The sequence below is a fragment of the Notechis scutatus genome, chromosome Z (genome assembly GCF_049901735.1).
Source record: "Notechis scutatus isolate UNSWTSFEM ecotype Mainland chromosome Z, rNotScu1.2, whole genome shotgun sequence".
Lineage (NCBI taxonomy): Eukaryota > Metazoa > Chordata > Lepidosauria > Squamata > Elapidae > Notechis > Notechis scutatus.
Window position 1 is genome coordinate 79,101,542 of NC_142025.1, and position 13,603 is coordinate 79,115,144.

Consider the following 13,603-nt stretch of genomic DNA (forward strand, 5'->3'; position numbering starts at 1 on the left):
GAGGTATGCTCTTGGGACTACTAAAAAATCAAGAGCCCCACCTTCATAAATTAGCACAGCTTTTATATGCTTGTGAAATACAAAGGCACATGATCATTAGCAAGCAGTAGGCAATAAGCAACAGAGTATTCATGCCCCTGATAGAAGACGGTCCTCTCAGAAGGTGGGTTTATTACTAAAAATTACAGCCCTAGCCCATCCGCCCCCAACTGATAAGGCTGATAGTTAAGTATGCAAAATTTTCTAGTTAATTTATCTGCAACAGGAAAGGGATGTTAGGACGTTCTGACTAATCTGTTTACAATACGAAGCGGGGGGCAGCCTTGTTTCCACTGCTGCTCTTCTACGTGTTCTTTCATAAGGTTATTACATAGCCTTGCAGGAATTTTAGGGCAAGGATCTGAGGCCCAAAAATGAGAGGCCCCAAAGACAGTATCATATAAATTTTTCAACAAAATGGGATTTCTCTAGGTAAAATTAGCTTTACCAGTCCCACATCATAAACTAGATAATCCTATTTTTACCTAGACCTTGAATGAAAAAAGCCCATGGAGTTAGCCTGCAGCTTAGTGCATCTTATAAACACAAAAAATAAGATTAAATAAGTAAAGCATTATTTAATTACACATGAGGGAGTAATTTATGAACGTGATTTTGCAATATATAATATGAATATATACATAAAATTATAATCCATTAAATTGGGAGTCTTAAATTACATCTAATTTAACATTAAACATTTCCAATGGAGAACATCTAGCACTGTCACTGAAAACATTATGCATCTCTTCCATTTCGTATGGTAAGAGTAGATAGCAGACAAAGGTTATTGTAAATTTCCTAGTTTCTATTTGTGATTTGCAGCCTCCCAAAAGCTATCCTAGGGTTAGTGGAGCTGAAATGTTCAGTTGCTTGAAGAGAAAATGGGTAAATGTTTAAAATAGGTGCCAGTTATGCAAATAATACCTATTCAATCCAGTGATCTAATAATTATTGGCATTTTCTCTGCTGCTTAAATATAGATCACAAAATTTTAGCCACCACTCCCCCCACCCCAAGACAAGAAAAGTGGTGCAAGCTTGTCTTAATAGATTTTCTGTGGTAAGAAAAAATAATATGCTTGAGGAAGCTTAGAGTGATATGCAACAAAAGAAAACACTACTTCAAATGGTAAGCAAAAAAGAGAATATTTTTAATATAGTTGCATATTGAGTTGCCCCAAGCATGACTTTTTAAACCTTGGATATTAATAGTATTGTTTAATTACTACACCTCTAGCTGAGAGGAGCCAATGTTGTCTTTGTCCATAAATGATAAATGAAACTCCACATAGATTATACAATATATACTTACAGTGGTTGTCAGTTAACAACTCATTCAGCAACCCTACAAGGTTGCTATGACATTCCAATAATCATCATCATAATCATGACTGGTGACCTTACCTCTTGACTTCACACAAGCAAAGTCAGTGGGTCAGAAATTGTGGTCACATGACATCCTTGCTTAAAGACTGTCCCCAGTTACTGTTGGTTAACTGGGGACTGCCAGAACTGCCATCACTAAACAACGCACTAAGCAGAACTACCTTTACAACAAATCTATTATATCTTCATAGTGATGGCAGCTATGTGACATCACACTTTATAATCATATCCAGAGATGGGTTTCTACTGGTTCTGTCCACCTCTGTAGAACCGGTAGCTCTGAAGAGCAGCAGACATAGAACCAGTTCTATGTCTGCTGATGTTTTTGCCCACCCGCCCACCTGGGCTCTTACCTGATGTTTATTTCCTGATTTCTCAACTTCAGCTGCTGAACGAGGCACAGCTGCAGTTAAAAAAGCAGGAAAAGAGGGCTGTTTCAAAGGCTGCTTCTCTGCATGCAGCGTGCTGGTGACGATTTACAGGCATGCAGCTCGCAGCCTGCAGGGAAGCACATCGTAAATCACCGAACCTCGTAAATGACCGAACTGGTAGTTAACCCTGTCGGATCCCAAACCTGACCATATCTCTTAGCAATGAAAATTCAAGTCCTGATTACAAGCAAGCACTGTGAAGTAGTATATAAGTCTAAGTGCTATTGCTATTAAGTGAGGAATACCTCTATAATAAATATATTATCTCTTCAATGATTTTAACTGTATATGGGCCTATAACTAGGGCCTAATTTTATTTTTCACAACTTCTGCTTTTTGTAATTTACGAATCTTACACAAAAGGTAGATGTATTTGCTCACAAATGTTCTTAGGGGAAACAAGAACTTTCTAGCTGCCTGCCTAATTTCCTTTATGCATCTGGTAGGCAGGCAGGCAGGCAGGCAAAACATTAAAACTGTAAGAGAAGAAATGACAGCACAGTCTCTACCATGGCAGCTCATCCTACTACATCCCACAAATTGACATTTATTTCTGCTGAAATTGTCAAACACTGAAGGTGTTCACTTTCCTCATGGTTAGGAGTAAAGAATGGCAGAATTCCTTTTAGATTTTCTTGGTCTTTTGGAATATCCCAGGGTGACAAATAAGTCCAAATTACTCAGTAAGCTCTATCAAGCAAGTCCACATCGATGTCCCTAATACAATTGATTTATAATTACATTAATTCTCTGAGGGAAAAGTAGGATGAAAATAATTCATCTTTGTAGAGAATATTAATGATCAGTGCTAACAATAAATAGATATTTATTGCTTTATTAAATAATATTTAATTATTGAATAATATTTGCTCAAAAGTAAATATTTTTAGCATCACGCATTAACTATAGCGTTTCTCTGTAGAGTTAAATTAATGTCAAATGTAAAACTTTGCAGAAGGTACATTTTTCTTTTTATTGCTCAGTATTGGCCATGTGTCCTTTTTGTTCTTCTCTTTCTGGTCTATTATATGAAAAAAGAGGATATTTTTCTCAGAATTTATAATTTTTCTCTTTAGTTTAGACCACTAATCTCCTAGACCAGGAGTGTCAAACTCACATCGTTGCAGCGGTGTCATGGGTCATATTGGGACTTTTCCCCCTCTTTGCTAAACAGAGTGTGGCGTGGCCAGCACATGATGCATCCAGTCCGCCGGCCAGGAATTTGATAGCCCTGCCCTAGACCCATTTTTATAGTAGACAGAGTAGTGGTTCCATATTTGATTGAAGATTATCTTCTTTCTTCCAATTTTTAATTCCAGAATTATCATCTCTCATTCTAAGCCTAGTTTCTCAAGTGTAATTTTGCATACTTAAACCTTTGAGTAGAAAATATGCATTTCATTGGGAAAAAGGAAATTCAGAAAAATATTGTGTTCTCTACTTCCTTCTCTAATCATAGATAGTAGTCAAATGTCTGTGCATTTAATACATTGATCGTTCATAATGGAAAGAAAAATTTTAAATTTTAAACCTCTAAATTCTAAACCTCAGTTCTATGCAACAAAAATATATTAATATTTTTCCACTAATTTATTTTAATGGAAAAAACAAAACTTTAACTGAAGTAAGCTAATATGAAATAATTCACCAAACCTCTTCATTCTTTTTATTCACCTCACAGAAGTAAGTCTTTATCAGATATTATTTACATTATTTTTGTTAAATTGTATATAATTTGTATCTCATGTGATTTTTTCCTACTTTAGTTCCAATATATGTTGTTATTGATTCAAAAATAATAATTCTAAACTGTTTAACTGAAAAACTATTAATGCAAAGAATTATTGATCCAAAATATCAATGGACTGGTCCCAGAGGACAAATAACTGAAGGTAATTATTTATTTATATGTAAACAAAATTAGAAATGCTGTTCTTAATATAATTTTTTGTATCAGGATGAGCAACCAGATCTTTTGGGCCAATTCCAATTTTGTATTTGTATTTTTCCGAACATCTTCATATTTGGATTACATTCCAGAGTTCTGAAGGAGCTGGAAGATGTTAACTCAGAACCATTGTATCATGTCTTTAAAAAAATGTTGGAACACTGGGTAATTAGAAAGGATTAGAAAGGAGCTGATGTGGTCCTTCAAAAAAGGAAGAAGAGGGGGGGGGAAAAAGATCCAGGAAACCAGAGACTAATCAGCCTAACATGAATTCCTGGGAAAATACTGGAAAAAATTAATCAAAAAATAGATCTGTGAACATCTAGAAACAAATAAAGTTATAACTAGAATCCAGCACAGGTTTGGTAAAATCAGATCATGCCAAATCAATCTTATTTAATTCTTTGATGAAGTGACTAAATTAGTAGACCAGCGAAATGCTGCGGACATAATATATTTAGACTTCAGCAAGGCATTTGACAAAGTGGACCACAACCTATTTCTTGGTAAAAAAAATGAAAAATGTGGGATAGACAGCATCACCACCAGATGGATTTCTAACTGGCTGACAAACCGTACTAACAAGTAATCCTTAATGGTACTACAGTTATATGGAGGGAAATAAGCAGTGTGGTCTATAAGGTTCCATCTTGGGCCTGGTACTTTTCAATATCTTCATAAATGATTTAAATGAGGGAATATAAGGGGAACTCATCAAATTTGCAGATGACACTAAGCTAGCAGGAATAGCCAACATCCCAGAAGACAACTCAAGATTCCTAAAATTCTTGACAGGCTTGAAAAATGTACTTTATGCAACAAAATGAAATTTAATGTGGAGAAAAACAAGGTTTTACAAGGAAAACCAAAGGTACAAATACAGATTAAGTGAAACGTGGCTCAAAAACTGTAATTGTGAGAGGGATCTTGGAGTCCTAGTGGACAGTCACTTAAACATGAGTCAGCAGTGTGCGGCAGCAGCCAAAAAAGTTAATATCCTTGATTGTATAAACATGGGCATATAATTAAAATCACACAAAGTATTAGCACCATTTTATAAAGCCTAAGCATAACCACACCTGGAATACTGCATCCACTTTTGGTCACAACATTACAAAAAAGATGTTGAGAGTTTGGAAAAAAATTGCAAAGAAGAGCAACTCAGATAATTAAAGGCCTGGAGACTAAAACATATGAAGAATGGTTGCAGGATTTGGGTTTGGCTAGTCTAGAGAAAAGAAGGATTATAGCAGTATTCCAGTATTTGAGAGGCTGCACCAAAGAGGAAAAGGTCGATTTATCTTCCAAAGCACTAGAGGTCAGGACAAGAAACAATGGATAGAAACTAATAAAGGAGAGAATCATCCTAGAATTAAGGAAAAACTTCCTAACAGGGACGACAATTAACCAGCTTGCCTTCAGAAGTTGGGGTCACTTGGGTTTTTAAGAAGAAATTGGACAGTCACTTGTCTGAAATGGTATTGGAGCTCCTGCTTGAGCAGAGCGCTGGACTAGAAGACCTCCAAGGTCCCTTCTAACTCTATTCTGATTCTGAAATTCCTTCAGGGCTCAGTCCCCTTTGCAGAAGCTTTTGGTGAGGAGGAGGAAGGCTCAGCCTCACTGAGGTTGCCCGGAGCTCCATAAGTGGATCAGGTGGTCTGCGCAAGCAATCTTGGTGAATCAGCCAAGCTGAGCAGGGCACATATATCCTGCTCTGCTCTCACTGCTCCACTTTTGGAGTGCCATGATCAGCAAAGAACTGCACTGCCATGCAAATTGTGAAGCAAAGAGGATGGTAGCAAAAGGTGATAATTATCTCCTCTCAAACCTACAATAGACACATTCAGGTCATCTGCCAGTTGCAGATTCCTTTCATTAAGGGAAGGAGGTCTGCTGTGGACAATGATATTTTTGGACTTTTTCACACATATGCTGATTCATTTGCTAAGAACTGATTCCTCAGCTTTTCAGAGTAGCTTCTCTTTCTGCACTGATCTTACTTGTTAATACATTCCTGACTTGATTGTACAACATTTTACCTTCTTTCCTGTAGGATTTCTTTTTTGGCACAATGTAGCTTCTTGAGCTTAGCTGTGAACCAAGTTTATTGTTACTGTATACACACAAGCTTTTGGTCATCCCACATAAGTCCTCACAAAAACTAATGTATGATGTCATGGTATCAATGAGTTCATCCAAGTCTGTTGAGGCAGCTTCGAAAACATTCCAGTCTGTGCGGTTGAGGCAAGCCTGTAGCTTTAATTTCGCCTGCTCAGTCCAAGACTTCACTGTTTTAACCATAGGTTTTACAGTTTTAAGTCTCCATCTATAAACAGGTACAAGGTTAATTATATAATGAGTGGGCCCATAGCCAGTCATAGTAGACAGCAATAAGCATCTTTTAATGTTGAGTAGCAGGGCCTAACAAGTTATTGCTTCTAGTGAGAGAACTGATATGCTGAGTGTATCTTGGCAGATCTTGGCTTAGATTAGCCAGGTTAAAATCTCTTAAAACAATGAGTAGGGAGTCTGAATATCACTGTTCAGTCCAGGGCTTGGACACAAGATCCTCAAGAGAAAGCTGTTCATCATTTTCTTTAAAATCCCCCAAAGTTGAAAAACCTGCACCTTGCTTAGATAGACAATTTCCACATACAGATTTTACTGCTAGGAAATTTAAGCAACATCTAGGTATTTGTACTTTACATCCAGGTGGAATCCTGTCAAAGTTTTGTGGAAAATTGAAACAAATTATATCTATAGCATTCCATTCAGATCAAATCTCATCAAAGGATGAGACAAGTTTTTCTCACATGACTTGTTTCTGACAGGAGTGGTATAACAGAACACATAAGCAATTGCAGCATTCTTTTCAATATTCTTAACAGCCTGTTTTATTAGCTACTCTAACTTTTTTCCAGGTATTAATATTAATTTCACTGATTAGTAATTAATAAAATCTTTTTTTTCTTCCTTAAGAGAAGGAGTACATTTGGTCTTGTCCAACACCATTTTACTTGCTAAGAAAACACAGGATTGCAGTTATGATAAATACACATTGATTGCTAAGTCAGAAGACTGATAGAATTTAATCAATGACCACAAAAGCACCCATGAAATATATCCAGTGGAGCCTCAGGTCACAACCATAATCCGTTCCAGGACTACATTCGCAACCCAATTTGGTCGTGACTGGAAACACGACCAACAGTGCATGTGCGGACAAAAATTTGCATGGACTGCGTGGAAGGTGAAATTGGCGTGGAAAGGGAATCTGCCACAGCTGGGTTTGTTTGCTACCCGATTTTTGAATCGTGACCCGATTAAAAAATTAAAAATTTAAAAATCGGGTGGGATTTTTTGGTCAGAACCTGATTTGGTCATGAACAGAAGCGTTCGTGACCCGAGGTTCAACTGTACTTTGTTTTGGAAAAGTCAAGGCCACACTGAGTAGAAGCAAATGCCCGAAATCAAATTTTTCTAGGTTTCTCTAGGAAGAAGTTGTGATCCTGTGTTTTTTAAAAATAATATTATCTCTATTTTACAGCATATATTGCAGTGGGTTTCTCAAATGGAATTATCTCTGTTTTAGGGTTTATACTGGGGTTCTTCCTGCCTCAAAATGGTAGAAATAGTACCAACAATTAGGGTCACAATTTCCTACCATTGTGTCCAGGGAATAAGTTGGAGATTGGATGAGGTGGGCCATGGTGATTTAGGACTACATATTACCCATACTTTTATCAAGGCCTGTATGAAAATACATAGTCAAGGTAATAAATCCTGTCCTATTGCTAAATAACAGACTTCAGGAATTTAAGATTAATTATTGTCTGTGATAATTTAATGACACATGTTTATATTTTGAATTATTTTTATTTATAGAATCTCAAAGATTTGTTTTAAATAGTGATGGTAGCTTGGAGATTTATAAAATTAAAGGGAGTGATGCTGGGAGTTATACTTGCAAAGCAAATTATTTGTACAAAAATGAACAACTGACTACAAAAATCCATTTTATGCTCTATGGTAAGTAAGGATTTAGCAATTTTTTTTCTAACAGTGATATTAACTTATCAACTACACAGATATTCAAATGCAAATAAAACAGTATAAAGTAATAAATTATGTTTTATAATGTTACAGCCTAGGCAGGGCTGGGTAACTCTGAAGAGCAGCAGACACTGAACTGGTTCTGTGTTTGCTGTTGTTTGGTGATGAGGGAATAGAAGGGGAACTCATCAAATTTGCAGATGACACTAAGCTAACAGGAATAGCCAACACCCCAGAAGATCCAAATGGATATTAACAGACTTGAACACTGGGCCCTATTCAACAAAATGAAATTAAATGGTGAGAAAGGTAAGGGTCTACATTTAGGTAAGAAAGACCACATGTACAGGTATACAAGTGAGACTTGGCTCATTAGTAATAACTGTGAGAGGGATCTTACAGTCCTAGTGGACAACCATTTGAATATGTGTGTGCTGCAGCTGCCAAAAAAGTCTGTCCTGTCCTAAGTTGCAGAATAAATTCAAGATTATATGAAATGTTAGTACTGCTTTATAATGCTTTGGTTAGATCACACCTGGAATATTGCAACCAGATATGATGGATGCTATGATATAAAAAAAAGATGTTGAGACACTAGCATGAATGCACAGAAGAACAACAAAGGTGATTAGGGGACTGGAGGCTAAAATATATGAAGAAAAGTTGCAGGAATTGGCATATCTAGTCTAATTTAAAAAAGATTGGGGGTGACATGATAGCAGTCTTCCATTATCTAAAGGGTTGCCACAAAGAAGAGGGAATCACCTATTCCCTGAAGCACCTGAAGGCAGGACAGGAAGCAATTAATATAAACTGATCAAGGAGAAAACCAACCTAGAAATAAGGAGAAATTTCCTAATGGAGCAGTCAGACAGTGGAATGCCTTGCCTTCAGCAGCTATGAGTGCTCCATCACTGGAAGTTTTTAAGTAGAGGTTGGACAGCCATTTATCTTAAATGGTATAGGGTCTCCTGCTTAAGGAGGAGATTGGAGTAGGAGACCCTCCAATGTCCGTTCCAATTCTGTTATTCTTCTATTAATTTAACAAAACAATAAATTCATATTTATTGAACAAATCACAATTTTTTTTGAAGGGCTGATTTTATGTTAACACTGTAAAATAGATGAGGTATATATGTTATGGAGTTTTGCTAGAACTGCCCTTTCTATCTCTGATAACCTTAGGTTGTTAATAGGATTTGTTTATTTGCTGGATTTAGAAGACCGTCCAATTTCTCAAGAGAACAGGCAGCCTACAATATTTTTAAAAAACAGCAAAAAAGAAAAGAACCACGCACCTCCAGAAACTTTGAAACTTTGGGATTACATTTAATCCACAGGGTTTAGCTAGTTAATTTGGTTAATTGAGCCTGTTTGGGTGTTCCCAAACATGTTAATTTCATCAGTGATCTACTTAAGTGTACTATGGAAGCAGAACCAGCATGTTAGTTTTTAGGCTAATTTAGCAGACCTATTCTTATATGTTGTTATATTTTTGAATATAACATTTTGAAGCCAGCAGCAACAGTTTGCTCCCTCTCTCTTTGAGCCCCTCATCATTTATTGAGCAAGTAACATTAAAAGAGAGAGTAAAACTTACATTCTCTAAAAAGTAGGTTCCTTACACTCTCTAGAATATTAACAGCTTCTAATAGTCCATCCTATGAGACCAAAAAAAGTGAACCAGGAATAGCCCCTACTCTCCATAATGTTTGAAGACCCCAAAAAGCTTAAAATAGACAAGCTGCTCTTGGCATAGGAACAATGAGTAATCCAAAAAAAAAAAAAGTGTCTCAAATTCTTGGAAGTTCGATAAGAGTATTTCAACAATGATCTGTCTCCCACCCAAACTACACGATGATCTGTAGCCTCTTCTCCACCCCACCACCAAGAATATTTTTGAGATGATGACTCATTGTTCAGTGACATGCCCCCTCTAGATTCTGTATTCTTGGAAAATTACAGATTTATGTGAAATATTCCAAAAGAGACAAAATGACTCATTATATAAGAATTCTGTGAAAGATAATCTTGCTAAACAATGCCTTTGACTAATGGAATTATAATAGCAATATTTGAACAGATGGCAATAATCAGCAAGAAAGTGGTTGAGCTGAAATATAATATTTAACAGCTTTAAAGTCCTATACTGAAAATTGGAACCCTCCCCCAAAAGATAAAAATCCAAAAACTATTTTAAAAATCCTCAAGCCTTAAATACCATAATTAGAAATCAACTTATTCTGAAGAAAACCAGAAGAATTTTTGTATCTAATAACACCTGATGTGTTCTTCTTAAGGCAATTCCTGACTGAAGAAGGAAAGTGGCTTCCTACCTGGGAGAGCAAGGATTCTGTTAATACTTAAAATACAATTCCATTCATGTTGCAGAAAATGAGGCAACCTTTGATATTTGCCACACATGTATATTTAAATAAGAAAATATTAAGTCATTATGCCAAGTCCAAGTATCAACTTTGAATACTAGCCATAATCACTCACTCAGTTTGGAATAATAGATATTGAAAGCCCAGTTTAGCGAAGGGGAAAAAAGTCCCAATACATCATACTGCCATGACTACGTGAGTTTGACACTCCTGATCTATGGCCTTGTTGGATCAATGACCTTTCTAGCAGCTGAAGAGAGTCTTGCTTGGGTATATTTGAATATATAGCACAACGATTGGAGCACAACGATTGGAGGATCCATAGCTGGGTTGACACATGCCATTCTGCCAGGAGACTGAGTCCATAATTTTATCCACACCCCTTGTCAACTGTCACTTTCCCAGTTCACGACTCAGTCTTGCCTGAGGAGGTTGTGGCTTGATTGGCTCCTCAATCACCAGACAGAAGTGTGGATTCTTCAATTGTTTGTTCTGTGCTGTCAGGTTAGCTTTTGCAGCGCTTTAAAACGCTGCCAAAGCTTTTTTTCCTTTCCTTTTTGTTGTTCCTTAGAGTCCCTGTAGCTTTCCGCCCTTGCAGCTGCTTTCTTTTTTCTTTTTGAAACAAATTTTATTAATTTTGAAGACAAACAAAGCATCATTAGACATTAAAGACATTAAACCTCTTTCCATTATAAATTTTTACAAGGCATATAAAACATTGTTTTATACAATATAATTCTAATATATCCCATTTCCACTTAAATATTTTTTAGCAGATTTCTTATTATTTCTCTTTGCTCTTATTCAATTACATTTCTTCTATATTTATCCATTTTATACTCATCATATTCATATTTCCCTCTGCCTTGTTTACAAATATTCTTTTTAGCACCACTTGTGTTAAGGACAGGGGTGGGTTTCTACTGGTTCTGTCCACCTCTGTAGAACTGGTAGCTCTGAAGAGCAGCAGACATAGAACTGGTTCTATGTCTGCCGATGTTTTTGCCCACCCACCCACCTGGGCTCTTACCTGATCTTTATTTCCTGATTTTTCAACTTCAGCTGCTGAACGAGGCACAGCTACAGTTAGAAGAGCAAGAAAAGAGGGCTGTTTCAAAGGTTGCTTCTCTGCAGGCAGCTGATGATGAAGGTTTACAGGCACGCGGCTCACAGCCTGCAGGGAAGCTCGTAAATTCCTGAACTGGTAGTTAACCTTGTCGTATCCCACCCCTGGTTAAGGAGGCTAGTCTGGAAGCTTCCTTTGACTTGGCCATCCTCTGCTGTCAGTTTTGCTTTTTCCTGACAGCTTCAGACTTAGAACTACAGGGACAGTGAGCTGGCTTGCCGCCACAGCCCAGCCTTCTTTAGCCCCATTCAGCAGCAGTCAACAAAGGGGCTAAAGTGCTGTCAAGAGGGCTGATCAGTTTCTGACTGATGGCAGGGCAGGAAGCCTCTTCTTCTTCACCTCCTAGCAAAAGAGCCAGCTCCAGAAGAGGCAAATCAGCCAGCCAGGAAGCTGCTGGAAAACTCAAGGCAAAAGCCCTTCACTCCAGAAAACCTTCCAGAACTGAAGAAAAAGATGCCGACAGGAGAATGAGAGCTCTGGAAAAGCAAATTTCCAGAGCACAGCAGGAAAGTATGCCAGCTGTTGCCTTGTCTGAAGCAGTTCCCCTCCCCCCACAGCCAGCTTTGCAGACTACTGTTGCAGTTCCTATGAGCTGGTCACCAGAGGGCGATAGGGAACATTTTTCTATATTTTCAACAGAAGGTTTGATTCAAACTGAGCAGTTTCCCTTTGACTGTAGGGAAACTGTAGGCCCTGATCCCCAGTTTAGGCAGAGATCTTTAGCCCCTGAAGCTAACTTTACTCCAACTTCGGCAGGTCTTCCCCCAGCTGAGAGGCATCAGCCTGGACCATCTGAGGAACTTAAGGTCCTCATTTCACATGCTATCTCCCAGGGTATGGCCAATACCCTGCATCTGGAGAGCAGGGCTGCTTCTGTCTCTTCTGAGACACATTCCCAGCAACTTCACCATTATTTGTATGCTAGAGAGACTGAGCAATCACATAGGTCTGCATCCCCAGCCACTCATTCAGGGATAGAGCCTCTGTATTAGAGGAGGTAGAGTTGGGTCAAGGTTTCTCTGATGATGAGCTTGAGATGGTTCCTGATGTCCCTCCTTTTACTGGACTCTTCTGTCCAGCACTGTTCAGGTTTCTCCTTCATAAAGCCAAAGCCACTGTCCAAATTGGGAACCCTTCATCCATACCTGTGGAACCTTTGGGTCCTCAGGTGTTAGACAAGGCTGAGTTCTCTGAACCAGTCATTACGCAGGAGAACATCCCCTGTCCCAGTTTTTTTCTTGAGGTTGTTCAAAGGCAGTGGAGCCAGCCTGGGACTTTTTCCAAACTAGGCAGTAATGATAGGAGGCACTTCAATATGGCTCTTTCCTTGTCAGATACCTTGGAGTTATCCCCAGTGGATGATCCTCTGGCCTTTCTTGTTTCCCCCTCAGCAGTCTCTGGGGACATTGCTGAGGCCTTAAAGGCCAAGGATAGAAAGGTGGAATTGAATTTCCGCTGTACACACTTGGCCAATGCCTGGGCCCTTAAGGCAGCCACAGCCACCTTTTTTTGTAAGGACCTCCTTACTCTGGCTTAAGGAGTTTCAGGCGAGAGTTCCCCCAAAGGAGACATGCATTCACTAGGACATTAACAAACTGGTGGCAGCAGCCGAGTTTTTGGCTAATTCCTCGTTGCATGCTGCCCATTTCTCCTCTAGGGCTCTCACCTCTAACAACACCTCCCATAGGCTGTTGTGGCTTCGCCAATGGCAGGCAGATGCAAAGACCAAAGGGAGGTTGGCTTCTGCTCCTACACAGGTTCAACTCTCTTCGGATTTCCCATTTCTAACAGAGAAGATGGATAAGCATAAAGTCCTGTCCTCCATTACTAGGAGACCTGATAGGCGGGCTTCACCTTATGGGCGTCGGCCTTCCTTTCGCCAATCGGACAATGTTGCTGATTCCTCCTCCTTTCAGGGTTCCTTTCCCCCAGGTCTGACCAACAGGACAGACCTCCCTTCTGGGATAGGTTTAGACAGCAACAGCATCCTCAGGCCAAGTGGCCTTTTCGTGGGGGAGGGGGGGACATCCTTTTCACTGCTTCAAGGGACTGCCAGAGCTCTCCACCCATTTGCTAGATCCATTTGCCTAGCCAATGGGGAAGGATGATTTCAGACTTGTGGCTTTTGAACACTCTAAGATTTGGCCTAACTCTGGAATTTTTCTCCATTCCTCTGAGGCACTTTGTCAGTTGCCCCATCTCCAAAAACACCACCAAGAGTCCAACACCTC

General features: G+C 38.8%; 1 protein-coding gene across 1 annotated transcript in view; it reads left to right on the top strand.

Annotated features, from left to right (window-relative positions):
• Nucleotides 1–3,689: 3,689 nt before the first annotated feature.
• Nucleotides 3,690–13,603, top strand: part of LOC113419115 (zona pellucida-binding protein 1-like) — a 38,570-nt gene continuing 28,656 nt past the window's right edge. Inside the window, exons 1-2 of the mRNA XM_087947328.1 lie at nucleotides 3,690–3,750; nucleotides 7,692–7,835. Coding sequence (XP_087803454.1) covers nucleotides 3,690–3,750; nucleotides 7,692–7,835 — 205 coding nt within the window. The remainder of the gene's footprint in view (nucleotides 3,751–7,691; nucleotides 7,836–13,603) is intronic.